Below are 23609 nucleotides of genomic sequence, written 5' to 3' on the forward strand. Positions count from 1 at the left end.
GAAAGAGCCTGTGACCTCCACCTCATGAACTGAAAGCTCAGTCATCAACTGAGTGTGGGTTTGAGTCTCTCAGAGCCAGGTAGCCAGGGCTCCAGCACTTAGTAGTTGTAAAAAATCATCCAGGTTACCTGTCTTCGCTCTTTGGCACCACCAGCCAAAAAACCAACCAAACAAACAAACAAACAAAAATGATGCTTTTCTTTCAGATGTAATTCTTAGGTGTGTCAGCCTTGGCTAGGAGGAGAAACAGCTGGCCACACTGGACATTAAGCAGCGGCCAACAGAAAAGCCTTTTCACATCAGTGTGTGCAAATAGGTGTGCAGGTGTTTCGGGGAAGCCTTTGTTATTGTTCAGTCACTAAGTTGTGTCTGACTCTTTGCAGCCCCATGGACTGCAGCACGCCAGGCTCCTCCGTCCTCCACCGTCTCCCAGAGTTTGCTCAAATTCATATTCATTGAGTTGAATGAATGTGATGTATCCAATCATCTCATCCTCTGTCACCCCCTTCTCCTGCCCTCAGTCTTTCCCAGCATCAGTATCTTTTCCAATGAATCGACCCTTCACATCAGGTGGCCAAAATATTGGAGCTTCAGCTTCAGCATCAGTGCTTCCAATGAATATTCAGGGTTGATTCCATTTAGGATTGACTAGTTTGATCTCCTTGCAGTCCAAGGGACTCTCAAGAGTCTTCTCCAGCACCACAACTTAAACGCAATGGGAAGCCTTACTCCAAATTTAAAGTAATCAGAAACTGTCCCCTATTGCACCTCAGAGAATCCTGAAAATACCTGTGTTTGAAAAATCCTTTGTCTAGTTTAAGTCCGAGTTTAAACCTGTCTCTTCATTTCTGGTCTTGTAGTCTACATTGGATAACTGTTTTGCTTTTGAATGAGGTATTTGTCTATCATACTATGCCACTGTCAGAGGCCTGAAATATAACCATCCCCTTTCACTGGTTGGTGGATAGCCTGGCCAACATTCTTCTTTAATCGTGTTAAAGTTTTCTTCACTGTGATACATCGCATAAGACTTTCAGGGAATGCTAAGAAACTTTCTCTTCAGAGATAAATATAACGACATGAGTCATTTCCTTTGTTGCTCTTTGAATTCCCATATAAAGTTATCTACTGAGTATACCTTGCCTAGTCTAGCAAGTATGCTTGCTTAGCATGGGTTAATGCTGGTGATATTAGTCATTGTTAATTGCTCAAGAGCTGAGATCAGGTAGGCAATCACTGAGTTCATCTGTAAAAAAAAAAAAAAATGACTGTAGTCATGTTAGGAATAAATGGCTCTATGGCTAATGAATGACAAAAAGTTATCTCATCAAAACTGAAATTATTTCACAGTAGGACATACTAATCTAGAGCTCTGGAAATGCCAGGAAGCAGAAGTCTGGTGCTTTTGTCTTACTTTACTCTATGATTGGTCCTTGTTTTTCCATTTATGAGTTTCTTTTTTAAAAAAAATATTTTAATAGAGTCTTTCTACTCCAAATTTTCTGCTTTTTTGATTTTTAAATAGAACTTGTGGTTTGAATTAAACTCTACTTTTTGGAAATTGACCTTACTTGAAAAAGGCCAATTTTTTTTTCCTACAATTTTTTTCCTACGCTGGCATTGACTTAGAATAGAGAAAAGGAGCCACACAGGTATTTTGGAGGTAAGTGCCTATTTTAGGTTAACCTTCTCTCTTTGTGGGGAGTTTGGGCAAGGGTTGTGCTCTCTGGAAGAAGCAAAACTCTGGAAGCAAGCTTCTAGAACTCAGGATATTGAATAATTATGCTTAACCTACATCCAGGGCATCTGACCTTTCAGTTCTGTGCTTTGCCAACTGTAAGGCAAAACTGCTAAAATCTGTTGAGTTGTCGTGACAGACAGGGCCATATGGAAAGTGCTGGAAACATTTCTTCTTGAAGTATAATTGCCATGATGGGCAGAAACTCTGTTTTCTAATCAGCTGAGGAGTGTGTATGGCCCACAGTGTTTGAGGTAGTATTCAGGGTTTCTCATCCCAGGCTTTGAAGCAAAATTAAAATAGGGCTTTGGAAGTATTCTGCTTGCCTGGAGGAGACAGATATATTTTATTTCATTTTATTTATAGGCTCATGTTCCTTAATCCCTGAATACATAATGTGAAAGCAGGCTGATGATATAAACAAAACAAAACCAAGAAATGGTTACATGGCTTATTTTGTGGTCATTCAGATGAAATAGCCTAGGACATCCTGCTCCAGTCTAATTGGGCGTCTGGGTGCAGCAGAGAGTATTTGAGTATGGAAGTCAGCAAGGCAGTGTAGCAACATGGTGAAGGGGCGAGCTCTAGAACCAGACAGCCTGGGTTTGAATTCTGCTGTATAATTTCTTGGGCTTCCCTGGTGGCTCAGAGGGTAAAGCATCTGCCTACAATGCAGGAGACCTGAGTTCGATCCCTGGGTCAGGATGATCCCCTGGAGAAGGAGAAGGCAACCCACTCCAGTACTCTTTCCTGAAAAATCCCATGGATGGAGAAGCCTGGTAGGCTACAGTCCATGGGGTTGCAAAGAGTCGGACATGACTGAGCAACTTCACTATAATTCCTTAACATCTCTGTGCTTCAGCTTTTCCATCTGTAAATTCACTACAATTATTGTACCTAACTTACCAAGCTGTAATGAGAATTAAATTAATAAATACAGACACATCTAAAAGTGCCTCAGATAATGACTCACACACAGGAAACACTATGCAACACTTAGTTGTAACTATTGTGATTCACAATTTTTTTCTTATCATTAAGAATCTAGGATTTTGTGCCATTCCACCTGGCTCTCCATAATCAAAAATTTGATCACAAATTTAGCAAGTCCCTTCTTTCTCTCTCACATTTTTGTTCTTTCATTCTCTCCCTCTCTGTTTCTGTTTCCTTTTCTCTTTTACTTTCTGTGTCTAGCACTCTGGCTCTCTATCCACATTGTGATACTTGATATTTCCAGCCTTCCCTATGTCATGTTTTCAATGGCAGTGATGTGGGCAGGAGAGACTTGTCCCAGGAGAATGGCAGGGCTGCACTGTCCACATCCTAAGGATGAGAAGGTGGATGCCTCAGTTGCTAGGGGCTCCCACTCCATACCTCCCCCCACGCCCAGCCAGAGGAAGGAACATTTTTCAGTGCGGGGGTGGCCTTCATGTTGGAAGGGGATGGTTGATGGTGTTATTTTTGTTTCCCACAAATGTGAATGTTTAAAATAGTGCTTTATTCAATCGGCATAAGTGACACATAGACTATGTATAGTGGTGGAACTAGGCCTGGCAGGCGATTGGAGCCAGATCTCACCAAACCAAGAGTTGTGATTCTCCACTGATAGACCCAAGGGATCTGCTCTGAGGATGGCCAGCACAGAACCCCCATCTGGGGTTGCCTGGCAAATACACTTGCACAACTCCTGAATTGTTTGAAATGAAAGGATCTCAGAGCCAGTGACCTAGGATTCTGGCTTCGGTGCCATGGGGCATGCCAGTGGGTCACATTTCCTCTCTGAGCCTCCCTCCCAGCCTCACTGTACTCGTGAAGGGTAAGTGTGTTCGTTGTTCTCCCGTGCCTTCTCAGTCGGTGCCCTGCAGGTCTGGAGTCCAGCCAGTGTAATTGAATCATGAGGCTGCGGCTTAGGCTATATATATAATTGGAGGTTTATTGTCTTGCCACGGTTTTGGAAGTTTAGGGAACTTTTTGAGATTGTAGGGATTTGAAGTAGTGTCAGTTTGGAACCACGTGGTGCTTTTTAGTGAGTCTAATTAAAAGTTTATTTCAAGTGTTAAGTTTCAAGTCTCTGAAATTGCCCTTTTACACTTTAGTCAACAGTAAGGGCTGGAGTAGTTCTTCCTATTTTTAAACAAACAGATTATGTTTCATAAAGTGGAACTTTGGGGAAGGAGGAATAGAGTGTTTTATTCCTACAAAAGGTAGTATTACCAGAACTCAACTGATTTAAGATGAAAGAGAAAGAAAAGGCATAGATTTTCAGACAAACATAAAGCTGCCATATGTCCAAGGGAGATTTTGAAGTCTTTCTGGGCTGTCCTTAATTGATTTGAAATGCACTGCTGAATTCAGATTTATTTAAGAACAAGAGTGGGGGTCACATTTAATCAGACTTGGGAATGAAAGACGGCAGTGAGTAAAGAATAATTTCATACTTGCTAGACATCCTCGTAATAGATTACATAGGACATTTGGTTGATTTCAATTAGAACCCACATGTCTTCTCTACCTCCCACATTCTCTCTTCATCTCAGAGCCTCTTCTCTCTACCCTCAAGTGTGGTTTCAATATGACTGGGGAATAGACACTAAAAATATTTCTGGAATGACGTGACCCACTCTTACCCCATCCAGGAAAGGGACAAGGCTCCACAAGAAACAGCACATGCTTTCCTTTCATTTCTGGAAGTCCCGGAGTCAACCTACAGATGCTGCTTCTTCCGTGGTCGATGGCATTCAGACTCCTAGCTGCCGACAGCGTCAGGCCAACAACTGGACAGAACAGCTTGGCTGCTGGAAGCTGGCCACAGTCTCGGCCAGAGCAGCAGCCCCCTGGCCACAGACCACCTCTGCCACCCCACCCAGGAGCCTTCCTACCTCCCTCAGGTTGGCCTGGGCCCCGCCACAGGGGCTGAAGAACTGGGAGGTGGTGGCGGCGGTGGCAAGGGTGCCTGCAGCCTTGGGGCCAGTCCAGGCACGTGGGACCCTGCTTCAGGCTACTCTGCAGCCCCTCCAGGGCCAGGGAGGGACCCAGGACAGTCCCGTCGCTCACCACTGTCTCCTCCTGTCGCTGACACCTAGGCAAGGGCTCAGAATGGAAGGCACCCCTCCTGAACTGAATCTGCAGGCCAGATCCAAGGAGGTGGGGGACGGGGCGAGCGGAGCTCAAGATAGCCAGGAGCTAAAGCAGCAGCTGCAGCCGCTTCCCAAGCCACCAGCCTCCTCCCTGCGAGAAGCAAAATATGTGGAGATGTGCGCTTCAGCTGGAGTCCCGAGGGACAGTCCCCTGACCATGAGACTCACTCAGGAGCAGCGCCAGGGGGATCAGAGGGGCTTGAAGAGTCCCCAGGAGAAAGCCCAAGACGAAGTCAGCAGTCAAGAGCACGAAGCTCCAGCCCCCCTGAAGAATTCTGTCCCCTCGGAACTCTCCAGATCCCAGCCCTCCGGTACCGATGAGGGCAGCAACCCCTTCTCTTCCTCCTCTTCCTCCTCCCCGGTGGACGGAGCAGAAGAAGATGGCCTGTCCAAGATGGATGGCACCACCACATCCACAGGGGCTCTGGCCACCTCGTCCTCATCCTTAGGCTTCGAGAGTGATGGTGGTGAGAACGCGCTGAGCTGCCAGCCCAAGGGAGAAGGGGAAAAAGCAGGAGGATGGGGAGGAGGAGGAAGAGGGAGATGTGGGGAAGCAGATGCCACAGAGTGCAGAGACATTATTGCCAAGTCTCAGGGCAGCCGGGACCCCCCCAGAAATCAGGAGGCCCATTACATCACCACCCACGAGATCCAGCTGAGCGAGGTGGAGCAGGACATGGACTTCGACGTGGGCTTGGCCTCCCGCTGGGATTTCGAGGACAACAACGTGATCTACTCATTTGTGGACTACGCTTCCTTCGGTGGCAGCGACGAGACCCCAGAGGACGTCACCACCCTGACCGAAGAGGACGACGACAACAGTTGCTACCTTAGCACCACTCCCAGCACCAACGCCACCCGTACACCCAGCCCCACCAGCAGCGACCCCGCCCGTCCCAGCGCGGGCAGCAGCGGCGGCGACACCAGCAGCACGGAAGTGGGCAGCGGCCCCTCGGACGCTGACCCCACTCCCCCACCCACAGGGCCTGGCACGGCCACCCCGCGGGAGCCCTTGCCCGAGCCCCCGGAGGTGGCTTCAGGGGCAGCAGCAGCCACCGCCGCCAGCAGCTGTGGGAACGCAGCAAGCCAGATCCTCCTATCAATCAAACCGACTTCCCGGGCTATAAATGAGCCTAGCAACGTGTGTGCAAAGCAAAACATTATTTATGCTGCCAAGCATGAAGGCGACATGAGCCTCCGCCTCTCTACAGCTGCTGAACACAATTCCAGTTCGCTGAAGCAAGACCCGGCTGCAGCCGTGGCTCAGGACCATGCAAAGAAATTCATCGCCGTCCCTGCTCGCCTGCAGACCCGGTGCGGGGCCATCCGGGCGAAGGAGCTGGTGGACTACTCCAGTGGAGCCTCCAGTGCCGTGAGCGAGCTGGACGATGCGGACAAAGAGGTGCGTAACCTGACCTCCCGGGCCTTCCGAAGCCTTGCTTACCCCTACTTTGAGGCTCTGAACATCAGCTCCCGGGAGTCCTCCGTGCTCTCCGAAGTCGGCTTTGGGCGCTGGTCAACCTTCCTGGACTTAAAATGTGGAGGTCTTGGAGCCAGGGTGGAACAGAGCCTCCTGAGGAGCAGCGCGGCCTCAGTGGCTGCAGGGCTGAGGAAGGGCGGTGGGGCCAGGACCACAGCAGACCAGCTCTACATCCAATCCAAGAAGTCCCAGACCAAGGCCTTGGAGTTCGTGGTCAGCAAAGTCGAGGGCGAGATCAAACACGTGGAGACACCTCTGTGTTTTCAGAAGCAGGTCCAGTCGGGTCCGCGCGTGGTCACCCTTCTCGAGCCTCTGAATTTACGCAGTGAGAGCAAAGCCAGCTTGGCTGCGGGGCCCTGCAAGGCCACCAAAGGCCCCAGCAAGGGCCCCGGGTCAGTGTACACGGATGATGGCTCAGAGACCTCCGAGAGTGGCAAGCCGGCCTCCCGCGCTGATGGCCCCCAGAAGTCCAAGTTTGCTTCCAGCCTGCTCAAAAATGTCATCTCCAAGAAGATGCAGCGGGAACACGAGTTCAAAATGGAGAGGGGAGAACTCAGCGACACATCCCACCATCACCTCTCCAGCACCTCCAAGGAGACGGAGGGCCCTCCCCCGGGGGCTGAGAAGCAGCGCGAAAGGGGCCTGCAGAGGCAGAGTTCTCGCCACTCGGAGGCTGGCTCCGAGTACACGGTGGTCAGCATGTCTGATGCCGGCGGGGAGGGGGCCGTAGCTGGGTCTAAATCCCCCATCTTCAAAGCCAGCGCCCCTCGGGAGAGCCACGCAGGCTCCGGCCGTCATTTTGCCGATGGACTCCCAGAAGTGTGTGAAATTAAAAAGAGTGCCTCAGAGACTGTCAAGGGCATCTTCCTCCGCAGTCAGAACAGTGCATTCCGGTCCTGGAAGGAGAAAGAGGCTGAAAAGCGAGAAGAAAGAGCCCCCGTTGGGAAGCTGAAACTCCCCAAGGGGGGTGACTGGAGGGCCGACCTGGGGGAGATTTCTGCCAGTAAGTCCACCATCATGTCTCGCCTCTTTGTCCCCAACATCCAGCAGACACCCAAGGATAAGCAGCCGGGGAAGCAGGCCACCAAGTACCCTGCTGCTCAGGCCACCTCCACGGCAGTGATCCGACCCAAGGCTCCTGAAATCAAGATCCGCCTGGGGAGCGTGCAACAGCCGAGCTCGGACTTCAACATTGCCAAGTTGCTCACACCCAAACTGGCCAGCAGCAGTGCCTCCAACCTCTTCAAGACCAATGAGGACAACAGCAGGGCCCAGCAGAAGCTCTTCCGGGGGGACAGCCTGGAAAAAGTGCCCCAGTTCCAGGTGAGAGACGTCAGGGACAAGTCCAAGGCCCAAGGCCCCCTCCATCAGGTGAGAGATGTCCGGAAACTAATCAAGGGGTCAGGGGACAGCAGTGACAAGGGCAGCGTTACCCCAGAGCAGGGGCTGACTGGGCCCAAACCCAGGCAGCTGGCTCCTGCTGCTGGGGGATCCGGATCCTTGTCCCCCATGGTGATCACGTGCCAGGCTGTGGTGAACCCCAGGGAGGACAGCACCGAGCGAGAGCCCAGGGAGAATGTGGGCAAGGGAGGCAGCAGGGTCTTGAACTCCTCCTCGCCAGAAGGGACAGTTTTGGTGCACAGGGCATCTGGCAGGCTGCCGGTAGCCACCATCGCCCCCAATAAGCCTGAACAGGGCTCCTACCTGCCTGTGCTCAAGATTGTCTCCAAGGCTCAGAAGACCCCAGAGAAGGTCAAGGAGGAGGAGGTCAGGGAGGAAGGGAAAGGCCCCAAGACATCCCGGAATGCCCTGGAGAAGCTGACAGCGGCCGTGAGGTCCATGGAAGAGCTGTACAGCTTCAACAGGAACGAGTGGAAGCGGAAAAGTGACCCCTTGCCTCTGCTGACTGACAGCCACGTCCTGTCGCTCATCGCCAGCGAGGAGAGGGAAGGGGCCGGGGGCGCTGACCCCGACAAGTTGGCCAGACGGCTGGGTGAGGCGGAGGAGCCGCGGGGCGTGGGGAACAAAGGCGGGGTGGTCCTGAGAGGGGGCCCAGAGCGTCTACAGCGGAGAAACTCCAACCCCAGCACCGAGAGCGTGTCTGCCCGCGCGGCCGCCTTTGAGAACCTGGCCAGGGAGCGGCCCCGGTCCCTCTATATTCCCCCGGTGCACAAGGATGTGGACAGAACCCAGCCCCTGCCCCCACTCCCCAGCCAACGGAACGTCTTCACAATGAGTGCCAGCAGCACCCAGAAAACTGGGGGAGTCGCTGGCAAGTTCCCGCAAGGCCCTTCTCCGGAGAGTCCCTCGGCGGCCGCCAAGGGCATCAAATCGCAGGGACTGCGGTCCCTCAAGATCTCTCCGGCCACCCGGGCACCTCTGGAAGAGGTGACCAACAGGAAAATCGGCAGCAATTTGGAAAAGAGCAATAGTGACTGTGAGAATTACCTGACCATCCCTCTTAAAGGAAGCTCTGCAGCTGGAGAGCTTCCAGGCAGGCCTGGGGCAGGGAGGGAGGGACCCCCAGCATCTTCAGCCGCGGCCACTCTCTGCAGCTTGCCCCCTCTGAGTGCTCGCAGTCAGGTTCCCACTAGTCCCAAGGGCTCTCAGGTCAGTGGAACCAGCCGGCCAGCTTGGCGCACCAAACCTGACCACCCCAGGGAGACAGTAGCTGCCCCCACGGGGCCCCAGAGCCCTGAGCATCCCCCCACCGCCATCTACCACCAGCAGCCACTGCCTTTCACCCTACAGAGCGCCCAGCCCCAGGTCCTCTGCTTCTCCCCACCAGGCATGCCAGCCCCGGCACCTGCCGGCCCAGCTCCCATCCCCACAGACCCCTTCCAGCAGCCCCCACCTCAGCAGACCCAGCGCAAGATGCTCCTGGATGTGACCACCGGCCAGTACTATCTGGTGGACACACCAGTACAGCCCATGACCCGGAGACTGTTTGACCCCGAGACAGGGCAGTATGTGGACGTGCCAATGACCTCCCAGCAGCAGGCAGTGGCTCCCATGTCCCTCCCTGTGCCTCCCCTGGCCCTGAGTCCTGGGGCCTATGGACCCACTTACATGATCTACCCCGGGTTTCTGCCCACGGTGCTGCCTGCCAACGCCCTACAGCCCACACCAATTGCTTGCACTCCAGCGGGCGGTGAGCTCTCCCCACTGACAGCAGAGCCCCCCAGCAAAGAGGCAGCTGCAGCGTTCACCGAGGCCCCCTACTTCATGGCCTCTGGTCAGTCTCCCGCCTCCTCTTCCTCCTCTGCCCCGGCAGCCACCTCCCAGCTCGTGGGGGCCAAGGGCTTTGCCCAGCTGCACGGCAAGCCTGTCATCAGCATCACCTCACAGCCCCTGGGGCCGCGGATCATCGCACCCCCATCCTTTGACGGCACCACCATGAGCTTCGTGGTGGAACACAGATGATGAGTGGTCACCAGAAAGCCAAAGGGAGCAGCTGCTGGTGAGTGACTATCACTTTGATAATCAGGTTTGAGGGATTAAGAGGAGTCCTAATGCTTTGTGTTTGAAGTGGCAGGTTCATAGCAGAGGAGGTATTTTCGTAATAGAACCCCATTCAAATTGTTATGGAGCTAATTTTCCTGCCAAGCTTCCTTCTCTCCCCACTCCTCAGCCCCATGGCTGGCCTTTTCCCTTTGACCTTTTCAAATTGCCTGAGTGTTTTTCCCACAGTGAGTAGCAGGTATCTATCAGGGTTAGCCTTGGGTGAAGATTGGCAGGGGGAAGAAATGAAAACCTGGTCTGGATTTTGTGGAGTGAGCTTTATTCCTTGCAGCCCCAGTGACAGAGGCACAGGACATCTTTGGAAACACCATTACTCTGGTTGCTCCTCAGAGCAAGGAGAGTCAAAGACTGACATTTTCTTGTTAAGAGGTTTTCTAACATCTGCAGAATGGCTTCTGTCTGTGCTCCACATCTTTCTCTTGAAGTTTCTTATACAAACAGCCTATTTTTAAGGTCTTGTTTTTGCTTTCAGACCATCAGAATACTTTGTTTAGGCAAGTCCAAAGTCTTTACAAAGTCTTTAAGGTATTTTACACACACACACACACACATGGCTTGACCCCATGGGATGGGAGATTCCCAAGCTGCAGTGGCTCCTGGGATGAAGCTGCTGTGTTTGATCCAGTCTGTTCAGAGTGAATCCACTATGCTCTGCTGGGAATGCCTACAAGGCACCCTTTTCTATCTGCATTCTCTCCCATCACAAAAGAATCAACTCTCCCTTGTTCCCCTCTCTAAGTGAAGTAGATGTGGATTCTGACACCGAAGTCCATCGGTGGGAATTCGAAATTCATCAGTGGGAATCCTTGCTGTTACTACAGTCCATGGAACTTGAAAAGAAGGGGAGCCAGGTTTTTCTGAACCAGGACACTTTAGGTCAAGCACATAAGGCAGGGGCAACCTTCAGACAGGCTTCCCTGGTGGCTCAGTGATGAAAGGGAGATGCAGGTTCAATCCCTGGGTTGGAAAGATCCCCTGGAGAAGGAAATGGCAATCCACTGCAGTATTCTTGCCTGGAGAATTCCATGGACGGAGGAGCCTGGAGGGCTACAGTCCATGGGGTCGTAAGAGTTGGACATGACTGAGCAGCTAAACACACACACACACCCCCTTCAGATACAGGAGGAAGCTGCCTGCACTGGGCGGACAGATTTGCCCTCTCCTTCTCCTGTTGTCTTCACATGAGGAAGGGTTGACAGCATAAATGCTTCTAAGGGGTTTCATACCTCCGTAAGAGCATACTGAACTGAGAAAGGAGAGAAGAGGGGAGGAACCCTTTCTATGCTTACATGAAAAAAATAAGCCATTCCTGTCTTCTCTGTACTGAAAAGAAAGAGAGGAACATTGTTTCTTTCTGCAATGAAAAAAGCCTTAAATTAAGATGTAGGATCAGAGTGCCAGCATTTTTTCACGTTTTATGTTCTGGGGCATGCAAGCTCTCTAGGACCCATGACAACTGTGTGTCAATGATTTCTACTGCTCAACATTTGTGTGAATGTCATATCATGTAACAGTTGTTGCAAAATATAAAAGCTTTCCAAATTAAGGGATTTTACTATGTATTATATTTACTAGGCTGCAAAATAAACAATAGACCACTGTTCAATAATCCTTGGATCTTCCTTTAAAAATTCAGGTAAAAGCACAACCCTCATTTCACTTCTTATCTAGAAATAAATGATTCGAATTCCTTTCCAAGAATTTGCAACAGGCCATATGTAATGAACACAAATAAAGAAAGGAGGGAAAGATTAAAGATAAATAATGCAACTGTTGTTCAATGTAGAAAATAAAGAAATATGCATGTGGAAGAGGCCCCAATTTAGAGATAGCTTTGCAGAAGAAAAGGAGTAGCCTCTAGACAAAAGTGTTTTCATCTTCTGGACAGGTGAGATGTTTACCTAAGGCTGTTTGGGAGCAGCTAATCCCGGGAGGCCTTTGTGTGAGTTGTGGAGGCGCAGGGCAAGGGGAAAGGAGGACAGGGCCCCGAGGAGGGAGGAAGTGGCACAGGCTAGCTTCGTGTCCTGTAGCAGCTGCCTCTGGCCCTTCTCCCGTCTGCTGAGTCTGGAGAGATTAGGCCGGAATGGTTTCCATCAGACACAAATACAAACCCAGGTTTTTTGTACTAGAGATTTGAACAGTGATTTATTTGAAAGCTTTTCATTTCTTTAACATTTATTTTACTCCACAACCCTAAAAATAGACATAAAGGCAAAAGCTGGCTTCAAGATTTAAGGATAGTCAAGGAAATAACTGGGGCTTCCCTGGTGGCTCAGAAGGTAAAGAATCTGCCTGCAATGCAGAGACCTGGGTTCAATCTCTGGGTTGGGAAAATCCCCTAGAGAAGGGAATGGCAACTGACTCCAGGATTCTTGCCTGGAGAACTCCATGGACAGAGGAGCCTGGCGAACTACAGTTCATGGGGTTTCACAGAGTCAGACACAACTGAGCAATTAATACACATACACACACAAATACATACACACACAGAGGAGTTAATTATTAGCTTTCTGTGTATAGGTGAAAATCTAATTACCCAAATTCAGATGATAACTAAAATCCTTCAAGACTCAGCATCCTGAAAGTTCTATGCCACTTGCCAAAGAAAAGTCAGGTTAAAAAAAAGGAAATGTATAGTTCTTTCCCTTGTGTGAAAAAATTTAAACATGGTTCAGATATAGCAAAAATTACATGGTACACCCCTGTTCATCTGTTGGTGTTTGTACGGACAGTCAGTGTGAGAAGGCCTGGAAGCTAGTTTCACTTTAAGATTTCCTTTGAAAACTAGACTTATTCCAGAGTTTTTTCTTGAGGTAGAGTAGGGTTTTATGTGCCCCTCTCAACTAAGAAGTCACATAAATGACTTGATCCAAACACAGCACTTCATGGAGAAGAAACCTGGGGCTTTAGAAAGAAGTGGTTTTGCTGGAGTGGGCCCCAGAGAGGGAGAGAACCAGGACCCCTGGGGCTGGCTCCTGGCTCCTGGACCACTCAGTGTGCTGTTTGTTGGTAGGAGTCATGAAACAAAAAGAGGATGGCAGAGGAGCCTAATGAGCCCAGGACTGGCAGCCAGGACACCTTGGACCTGCTCTGATTCTCTTGACTTTTGTAAAATGAATGTTTAATAAAACACACTAACTCCTTCATTCATTCCACGAGCATGAATTACATGTTTACACTCCATCAGCCATGGTGAACTCTGTGGTGAGGCTATGAACCCCCATGTGACCATCCTATTAATACAAGCCAGGAGCCTGCACTCCAGCTGGAAGACATAAGCTGTACACACAGAACTGCAAAACCAGTGTTCAAATCCTGTCTTAACCTTTAAGATTCCTTCCAGCTCAAATAATAAGTATTTCATCATCTATTTTTAGCTGTACCTTGTAACCAGGAGCCTTACTTTCTCCCCCATATAGATTTGAATATACCCAGCTGCTGCTCCTCTCGGATTATTCTGAATTTTCCTCCAGTTTCGCTTTTATAGGTGTGTCTTTACTGTTTCTCTTCTTTCTGTGAACAAAGTTATAGTGCTCCTCAATCTTTGCCAGGTCACAACCCATCTCAGAAGCTAAGTAGTAATAGTATGTATTTTATTTGTATTTAGTAATGATATCACACAGTGTGATAAATGGACCAAATGGTTCCCGGCTGGTGGCCAGAGAGTTACAACAGAAACCCACTGGAAACACACCAGTGTGCCTGGCATACCAGTTCAAAACTTGCTAGCTCTCTCTTTTCTTGTTAGGCCTTTGTTTTTTGTTACGTTTCCTTTTGGAAGTTCCTTCTCCACAGTATCTCTGATGCCTTTTCTGATGAGATTATTTGTATTTTAGATTTCTGTCATTTGAGGCATGTAGCTCTATTTTTCCTTCCCTAACATATTCAGCCTCCTGCTTTCTCCTGCCCACCCGCTTACATGCTGTATTTTTGCTTTAAAATTGTATCTGAGACTTGATACTAAGTACCATTTACAAGGGCATAAAGATAAATATGTAATAATAACAACAGAAAACTTTTCTTGGCACCATGCCTGCCACCCAGTGGGGACTGCAATTATTTTGTTTCCTTTGAATGTCTTTTCTTTTTTTAATACTTAACCCATTTGCTTCTTCATTTCTGAGTGTGCCTTATACTGTTCTTGTGTCATTGTTCTTTCTTTTTCTCCTCACTTCTTCGGAGTTATTTCTACCTCCTGAGTAGAGCCCCAGGCATCAGCAACTGAAGAGGAAGGAGAAAGGGAGTGGATTCAGGGGAAACGATTTCCATAGGGTTCTCTAAAGGGGCCCCATGGGGTCCTTAGATCATCGAACCCTGTCCCCTTGTGTAAAAATTGCAGGAGCAAATTCAGGCTAACATTTCTTAAGTCATAGTGTCCATCTAGGGCAGAACTGGGACTCAGAACTGAAGTATCCCAGACCAGAGTCAATTTCCATTTGCTTCTTTCTTAATGCTACCCAGCCCCCTTCTCTTTTTCTCCCACTCTTCTTTCTGCTCCTCCATCCTGGGGTCCAGGCCACACCTTACTTTCCCTCTTTGCTTCCCTTTCCATTTGTTTGAGTATTTGCTTTCTGTTTTTTGATAATTTCTTTTTTATTCCTTATTGTTGTTTCTTCTTTCCTGTTCCCTTGAAGTTGATTTAGTTTAAAGCACCACCTTGCTTCTTCCCTTCTCCTCCCTTTTCTGCTTGGAGTCTGTTGTCATCATGGATTAGACCACTCTCAGGGCGGGCTGGAAGTGGCGGCTCCCTCACCTGTGTTCTAGGCAGCCTTGCGCATGAGGTCACAGGGCGGGCTGCAGGCAGCACGCTCGACGTTTCATTTTCAGCTCATCCCATGATCACATTTCTGAATCATTTATATCAGTTTTTTCCTACCGTGATTGTGGCTTCCTCTCCTGATGATTATATATAGCTGCTGTTGTATTATCTTCCTTTTGTCTTTTTTTTTTTTTTGCCATTTCTTTTTTCTCCCTTTCTCTTTCCTTGGATTGTAGCTTTCCTCATTCTTATTATTTTAGGCTTTTCTCTACAGGTTTTTTTTTTTTTTTTGTCATTGTATTTTCCTCAAACCTCTATAAAATTAAGAAGAAAGGAAAATTAATAGCTAATGTGTATTCATTTATTATATACCAAGATTTAACATCATGCTGCTTGATTCTTTAAGCCAGTGGGTACTTTCTTATCCCCATTTGACAAGTGAAAAAATAATTTGTCCCAGATCAAAAGACCAGCTGAAATCCAGGCCCTTGGAGCTCAGGGGCCATGTGTTGCCCATTTTCTTCCTCTCTGCCCTGCACATCTCAGTTCCTTGTGTATTGTTCCTCTTTCGTAACTGGGAAAAGGGGAGAGAATAAGGGAAGAAACTGATCCTGAGTCTGGCAATGCCTAGCATATATTAAGCCTTCATGTGTGTTTCTCTTTTGATTAAAAAATTAGCTCTCGTTAGTCATTAGAACACTGTACGTCCCAAAGAGAAATAGTTTCAGCACTTCTAGGGGCTGTGGCTGCCAGTGTTTGTGTGGGTGGGGTGGGGTGGGGTAATCTGTGTTGGGGGGGAGGGACAGGTAACTAAGGGGGGATGGGGGGCAGGTGTGGGATGTCACCCGAAAGCAGGGTCTGCTAAATGCCGATGGGGACATGCATTTCAGTCCAAAGGAAGCTGTGTGGCTTTGACTAAAACCCAGGTATGTGTGCCTTGAAGTCAGGCACCCTGGCTCAAAGTCTTCCCGCAGACAAATGACTCGCCCTCTCTGGACCTCAATTTCCTCAAGGGTAAAGTGGGGATACCTTGCAGGAGCATTGTGAAGATTGAATCATAAAATCACTGCAAAGAACATGGCACACAGTCTATTCCCTGTCATAAGAGTTCAATCTTCCTTGGAGACTAGAAGCTCATCAATGCCTTAGAAGCCCCTCATCTCTCTGGGGCCTCCACCAAGGCAGAAAGTCAGCCCTTTTTCCTGCATACTCTCAGGGCAGCACCAGGGGCCGGTATGCAGGATTTCTTGGTATTTCTCCTAACCGGAGGTCATGCTCACATCTCCACATGCTGCCTGACCCCCTGGGGGCAGGAGTTGGCTGTGGTCAGGGTCCCCTAGCATCCCCCACACTTTTCAGCATGTTATACAGCTCTGGGCATAGGGTGCCAGCTACGTGTGGTGGTTTTCCCCTCTCTCTGAGCGCAGGCCCGTGTGGAACAGGGGAGAATCTGACCCAACATCCCTGCTGAACTCTGTCATGGGTTCCGTCCTCAAATCATGGGAAGTCATCCAGGCCAGACTGCCTGGTGATGGTACAATCACCCCCTCCCTTCCCTGACTTCGTCATGACCCTCTGCCAGGTTCAACTGGCAATCATTATTTTAGCCTTAATAGGAACTGGAGCAACCTCATTACTTTCAAGAGTTTAAACACAGTTCCTCTAAAGTTAATATATAGGGCTCCTCCGTCCATTGGGTTTTCCAGGCAAGAATACTGGAGTGGGTTGCCATTTCCTTCTCCAATTAGGAGAAGCAATATCCCACAAATGAGTGAAAAGATGTTATCTAGACAAGTCCCTGAAAATGATCCCAGCAAATGGTAGAAACAGATTTCTCCTCCATTCCTCAGCTTGCTCTCCCCCCTTCCTGGGGTGTTCCCTCTCTCTCTTTCTCTCTCTCACTGTTTCTCTCTGTCTTTCTCCTCTCTCTGCTCAAGGAGTCCTTGCAAACTTTGCTTCATGACGGGACTCAGCCTGAGTTGTCCTTAGATCCACATTGACATTTTTCTTCTTGGTCTCCTATTTTCTTTTCCTCCCCTTGTAATTATGTTTTCTTTTCCTGTTCTGTGTGTCCTAAGGTAGAAAAACTTTAGCAAATGGGAAGTTTCCAGACCCACAACAGTCCCTTTTCTCTTGAAAGTCATTTCTTGATATAAAGTACAAAAGGGTAAAATCAACAAACTTGAAATATATACATATGAGCTCTAAACCTATAATTAATCTTATAGTCTTCCTGTTTCTTAAGCATATATTTAACACAGATCAGTTTCTAGATGGCAGGATTAAAATATCCTTTGCCACTCTACTCTGATTGCATATAATTGATTAGATAGCTGTTATTTGATACTTCTTAAAGGTTGTTTTTCACATGATAGAGTCGTCTAATCCCTAAAAAAATATTACCTGTAGGCCACTCTATTTCTGTCTTCATAATATTATGTTCAAGTTCCAACTCCCAAAGGTTAATTTTAAAAAGTTCTTTAGGCAAAGTTCTATTAAATATGCAATATAGAGAGAGATTGACAGAAAGAAAGGGCTAATTTTCAGTAAGATTTTGAACATGTCAATGCTTGTTTTAGAATGGATTGAAATAAGTTATAAACTCTAACCAGTATATCTCATTTCAAACAAAATGTACAGTATGAAATTCCACATAGTTTAGGTGGTGACCATTCACTTTAGAGTATAGAATTTATTCATTCAACTAAATAACTCATGATGAATTTCAAATGTTTCAATTTAGTTTAAATATCATTTTTGCATGTTTTAAGAACATATCTGTTATACTATTTTCTGTCATGGATAATTTCAGTAAAACTAAATATTTAACTCTAAAATAATTTTTGAATGGATTGACTGTATTTAATTCAAGTTTCAAAAAGATGTCCCATTTGATGTCTAGTAGGTTCAGAAACACATTCTCCAATTTTAAAATGTGAACTTCAGCATTATTCACACAGAAATTAGCCAAATAGTTAAATAAAATGTATCTTGGCATTTTTCTTGCTTCTTTAAGACTGAGATTTACTTTTAGAACTAACAGTCTTTTATTTGACTATGTTTGTTTATAGGAGCAAGACAGAAAGATGGACAAACCTTCTTAAATCTGAAGGCTTCATTGTAACAACACTAAGAATCACCTGAAAAACTTCCTCTAGATATGTTATTCTTAGTTTTTGCTTCTTATAAACAAGTGTGTAAGTTTCTATACTTTTCTGAATAACCCTGTTAAGACACTTTGTTTTATTGCTGATTGAATGGTTGTGTTTTTTCCTATGTAAAACTATTTCCTTTTGTACTTTAATATAAGCTTTCCCTTCATCTTTCCTTCCTGCATTTGTGACTAGGCAAACCATCTCTTACCTGTTCTTGTAGTTCAGTCAAAACATACAACAGAATAAGATTGATTTTGTTGTAAACCAAACTAGCAAATCAAATTTGGATCACAAATCTCCCTACAGATTCTTGCAATATATCAGGACTGGCTGGCAGAGTTGTAGCATTTGTCTGGGTTTAAATATGATGGGTCTGTATTATGAATCATAGACCAGCCAAGCCTAGTCATTCTCTTGGTTATGTTTTACATGTCCTTTTATTGGGTTTAGCATGATTTCAAATGTGATTGTGAAAAGCAGTGGTTTTAACTTTTGTGCCTTGTTTTAACTTTCCCATTGGTACAATGCCATGACACCATTTGTTGCCTTAAAATAGAGTGGTTTGAAAGACTGGAGAGCCAGTGGTTGCATTTAAGATTAAGGTCTTAGTTTCAGAAAGGTATAAAATATCTATTTCCCTCTAGAATCCAAGCTTTGCTATGAGTGTGGAGGATTATATTCTTCTTTAATGATTCCCTCCATAGTTGCATACTCCTCTCTCTCACAGATTGTTTGGAGTCTGAAGTGTGACCTGTTTGGGGTAGTGGAGCAGAAAGTGAACTCTGATTTGGTGGCTCTGATTCTCTCCAGCCGTCAACATACCAATAGCAGTGATCTAGGTTTATATCACTTGCTCCTTATGGTTGTAAGAGATGTCGAGAATCCAAATCATAGAATCTTTCATTGACATTCAATACTGCCTCAGTTGTAACCCACTTCTGAAGGTTATTTTAGTGAGTGTTCATGGGAAGTTTTGAAGAGCTGATTGAACAGATACTTAGCTCATTATAATTTATAAGTGAGTCAATATATATTCAGCAAATGCTACATTGGAATATTTCTTACTTTTAAAAAGAATAACTTGAAGGTTCTCCTGGGCTTTTCAAAAAGGAATCTCCTCTTATTTACTTATTTTTTCAAAGATAAAGCATTCTGGTAATTTTTTAAGCCTTATTTTTATTTTAATGATCATCAATATTGATTTTTGCTTAAAATTGCCTCTTGAAACCACAGAAATTTATACTGTTCATGACTGAAGATATGTGTTATGCTTCCATCTCAGTTGTACTCTTTAAAAAAAAAAACTCAATTTCATATTCAGGGCTTTCCTTAAAGGGATCTTACCCTGTAAAAAGTTCTTTTGGGTAAAAGGAAGGGTTTGAGACAGGAATAGTCAGCTCTGGTCACAATTCAATTAATCATTGGGCTGATGAGCTATGAAATGAGGAGGCTGCCTCTATGAGATATGGAGCATGAAATATGAAATAGTCCCTGTATTTGGAAAATATGCCCTTGTGCCACAATTGGGGGAAGGGTTATTCCTTTGTTATAGAAGTCATCTTACTCAACTCCATCAACAGATTCACCCCAGAACTTAATTTTTCATTACTAGGAAGTGTCTCTCACAGCATCAGCCCTTCCTTATATTCAGTAGAGATGCTCTGGGTCTGGGTCACTTAATACTGAAACAAGAATGTAGAATCATTTAAAGACCTCAGACATAACACTCAAATAACTTATAATGCTTTCAGAACATTGAAATCTCAACTATTGAACACATCCTGTGAAACTCAGATAGAATTTCATAGATAGAACCAGAATTGACAAGACTATTTCAAAACTACATGTGACGTTTAGGAAAACCCAGTGCTGGTGTTAAGTAGTCAACTACTTCCAGGTCTCCAAAAAGAGAGACATCTCCTTTCCTAGAGAATGTGGTGGAGTCTTACCTACCAAGGATCTGGGGATCCCATAAGCTTACTTATCACTATTTATCATTATTTTTCCCTAACAGATCTAAGCCTCAAATTTTCACATTGAGGTAAACTAGAAAAGAAAGAACTTTTCATTTGTTGGCCCTATCAGAGAGGCCATGTCCTCTGAGAAGCTGCTTTGGTTGTAGTAAATATCCAAGTGGTTAAAAAAAAGTGATTTTAAAGTAGTATTCTATGAATACCATATCATCTGTGATAATTTCATGGTTCTCTATTTCATCAAGCCATAAAAAGCAAAGCTGCCAGGCCATTTACCACCTCAAATGATAGAGGGGAACATTTTTAAAAACATAAGGTAAATCTAAATCCTCACTTTTCATTGTTTTATTTCTTGAGGTTGTGTTGATATTTGAATGAAGTCGTTGTGTCCTTCCTTATTCAACCAAAGCTAAGTAGAAAAAGCCATGAGTGTATGAAACCTTCTAGCCCATAAAACCATCACCCTAACAGTGTCCTTTCAGCTACCAAGCTCCCATTTTATGGTTTAAATATACAAAACCATTAATAAAGCATGTAACATTTCCTATATGCTTCCTGGAGCTTGAATCTAATTAGAATTGCAGAGTCTGGCTTTTGCCATCTCTTCTTGGGGTTACATGTCAAAATGTAGTTTTCCAAATGAACCACAGGGCATTTTGTGTAGAAATCTTGACACATTTCCCCTTTTTCCCTGTTGGTCAAATGGTCAGGTTGAAATATGCTCCTTTTGAATTGTTGTTGGAAAACTGAACAAATTTGTAACCAGTACAACAGTTTAATTCACCAGAATGTATTTTCTTGAAAAACACTCTCTGAAATTGCCCTCAGGATGAAATGAAGCCCAAATATGCAGTTAATGACTTAGCATATTGGCTCTCTGTATGTCTGCATCTACGTTATGTCTGTATGTGTATGGCTCTCTGGATATCATTGAGCAAATAAGCTAAAACAAATTACATTTTGACATCTTTATGATGAATCTTAAATGTTAACTTGCTCTTCAAAACCATCCTATGTCACTCAGAAACACATAGCTATACAAATCTTTTTAATTTCAGATTTGATTTCATCATTCTTGCCTCTTGAAGAGATTTAATGCATTTAAATTATTTTCATATTTCATAGAAATGGAAGTCTGTGTTTGTTACAAATTGAATGCTCATGCTACCTGAAATAATACTTTGGACTGCAGGACAGTGTTGATTCTTAAGTAGGCTGACTATAATCTCATGATAAGTATATATTATATGTGCATGAGAAGACACATTCAGTAATAGTCTCTGTGTTTTAAAACCATCATGGTACACATTTTCCTATGTGGTGCTTGAGGAGTTTCATTCTACAGTTTACAAGGTGTAGGTTTGCACCCCAAATTCTCAGGGTATGCTATTTTACCCAAATACTTGAAAGGAAAAAGGTGCCCTGTATTTTATCAGTACTGTTGAGGGGAAAAATTATGTGTAGGTTTGTTTTAGAAAACTACTTATAAAAATCAAATTCACAGAATATGTTAGGCTTTTACATGTTCCTAAAGAGGGATATGTAGAGATATGATATATATTTTCAAGAGATTGTTTCTATATTCTTAATTAATTTCTGGGTCCTAAGTAGACCTCACAGGTGCATAAAATCATTAATAAAGCATGTAGCATTTGCTAAGTTGTACCTTGAGTTTGAATCTAATAAGAATTGCAGACTCCGGTCCCCTGGGGGGAAAATAGAAACACAGGTCCATCTGTGGCATGTGTGATTACAAGGCCCAGGGGAGGATTCTGAAAAATGGAGTATTGATATACCCCATGTCTCAGAAGAGAACTGAACGTTCACAGCATTTGTGAGCTGTTACCATTCTTGTTTCATGTTGCAACTTAGAGCATATTATTAGTTGTATTTGTATTTGATTTCATAATGGTGCAAAATAAAACACACACACAACACATCAAATTTGATTTCTTTTTTTAAGTTTCATACTTGCGTTTTACAAGCTAATGTTAATGGCGAAAAGTCCTTTCTAGGGCTTCCTGAAATTACCTATCATCCCTCATCCTTTTTCTAGCAGGTGGTCCTTTGTTTTTCTCCCCCTTGGAAGATGTTGGTTTCTATATTTACACTGAACTCATCTTATTGTACGGTAACGACAGTGGTGGTTGAAAAGAATGTGAAGACTGAGGAAGTTAGGTCCCAAACAAAGGAGAGTAAATTGTATGGTAAATGGAGAAAGACATTGGATAACGCTGAACTATACCCCTGACTATGAAAAAAGCCAGTGGGAAATGGAAAGAAGGTGACTATTTAAACTGCTCTCATGATAGAAATCTTGGTGGAAGAGTTCCTACTTGAGATCTGATGTGATTCAATTATGGAATGCAGTGAGCATGCCCAGTGGGACTGTGAATCCAGCCCAACAGCTCTGAGAATTACTTTGTCAGTGTATTGCATACGGAGAAAACTACTTAGACAAGGACTCTGTGAGACTAGCCTACTTACCTTTAATTGACAGCATTTGTAAGTGATTGTGCGATCTTGTGTAATGGTCTTTTGATTCTTTTGAAAAAAAAAAAAAAAAGTGTTGTTGTTGTTTTTTCTTTTTTTTTTTTCCAGTAAAAGTAAATGCAAAGAAAATGTGCATTGTTTTGTCTTTCTTTTAACTCAAGAAACAAGCTTTGGACATTTTCCTTTTTTTTTTTTTTTTTGTCTTCTAACAAATCTTTTCTTTAACTTAAAACACTCTATAATAATGTTTCACATCCAGGTTGTATTAGTCTTCTCTTGTGGTAACCACAAACTTAGTGGCTTAAGCCACTGGAAATAGTGGCTTCAGACAACATGAATTTATTATTTTATGGTTCTTGACATCAGAGTCTGATATGGTCTTTCCTTGGACCTAGAGTATTTCACTTAATCCAGGTATTTAAGGCATCTACCTGCTTGCATTATTAAGTAACATTGTGAGGGGCACCTACCAAGGTATGGGATGCTCCACTGACACCAAAGAGCAACCCAGAAAAATGAATGTCCCCAAGGGTTCACACTGAGGCCAAGGAAAGAATTTGTGGTCATTCCCTTCAAAACCAAAATAAATGAGGTGCACACTTGCAGTCAGGGCAGGAAGGATCAGCTCTAACACTGAAGTTACTATAAACCTTAATAATTGCATTGTGTTATTCCACCAAGCTTCACTGCGGTATACCCATCCTGTCCTGAGTATTCCAGACTCGAGACTGTGTACATGTGGCAGGGTTATGTTGAATGCTTACGGTAATGGCACAGAGATTAGCAGGTGCCCCATCCCTGCAGCCAGCTGTGTCAGCAAACACCTTTAACCTGAGCACTAGCATCCCTGTTCCTAATAGCCCCTCCCATCTCTAGCACTAGATCATTTTGTTGGCTGTTGAGTTCATTTATGCTTTACCCATCCTTTGTATGGCTGGAGCCCTCTCCCTCTCTTCATCCTCTGCTCCTTAGCTTGATGGCTCGGAATCCTCTTATTTTCCTATTATTTCTTATACAGGGCAATTTAACCACCTAACAAAGCCCTCCTAAAGCAGATCCACTGCAGTATGTCCAGATGTCCAGAACCATTGTTCTCATTGTGTATTGCTGAGTAACAATCCACCCTAAAACTTAGTGGCTTAAAAAATACAAAACTCATGTGTTTAACTTGTGAGTCTGCAATTTGGGCAGAGCTCAGCATGGAAGGTTTGGCTCTGCTTTTCACAGCAGCTCAACTTCTAGGGAGAATTTACTTCCACAAGGGCCTATTCCTATGACTAGAAAGCTGATAATAGCTGTCAGCTGGGAGTTCAGTTGGAGCCAGTCAAGAGCCTCAGTTCCTCTTCAGCTGG

General features: G+C 45.2%; 1 protein-coding gene across 2 annotated transcripts; it reads left to right on the forward strand.

Annotated features, from left to right (window-relative positions):
• The first annotated feature begins 1316 nt into the window (after positions 1 to 1316).
• C7H4orf54 (chromosome 7 C4orf54 homolog) lies at positions 1317 to 22360 on the forward strand. 2 transcript variants are annotated; one of them, XM_025290392.3, is made up of 3 exons: positions 1317 to 1663; positions 4375 to 9815; positions 17708 to 22360. In XM_025290392.3, exon 2 carries the CDS (start codon positions 4406 to 4408, stop codon positions 9776 to 9778), a length of 5373 nt encoding a protein of 1790 aa, XP_025146177.2. In that variant the 5' UTR covers positions 1317 to 1663; positions 4375 to 4405; the 3' UTR covers positions 9779 to 9815; positions 17708 to 22360. The 2 variants fall into 2 exon arrangements, with proteins under 2 accessions (XP_025146177.2, XP_025146176.2); XM_025290391.3 differs by lacking the exon at positions 1317 to 1663 and adding an exon at positions 3347 to 3554.
• The last annotated feature ends 1249 nt before the right edge of the window (positions 22361 to 23609 follow it).

This window comes from Bubalus bubalis, chromosome 7 (assembly GCF_019923935.1).
Source record: "Bubalus bubalis isolate 160015118507 breed Murrah chromosome 7, NDDB_SH_1, whole genome shotgun sequence".
Classification (NCBI taxonomy): domain Eukaryota; kingdom Metazoa; phylum Chordata; class Mammalia; order Artiodactyla; family Bovidae; genus Bubalus; species Bubalus bubalis.

What these genes read in the sequence shown, in the direction of transcription:
- C7H4orf54 (XM_025290391.3), top strand. Translation starts at nt 3,487, where the DNA reads ATGGGGCATGCCAGTGGGTCACATTTCCTCTCTGAGCCTCCCTCCCAG. An exon ending in CCTCACTGTACTCGTGAAGG is followed by an intron (nt 3,555 to 4,374) that starts GTAAGTGTGTTC and finishes TACCCCATCCAG; the next exon opens with GAAAGGGACAAGGCTCCACA.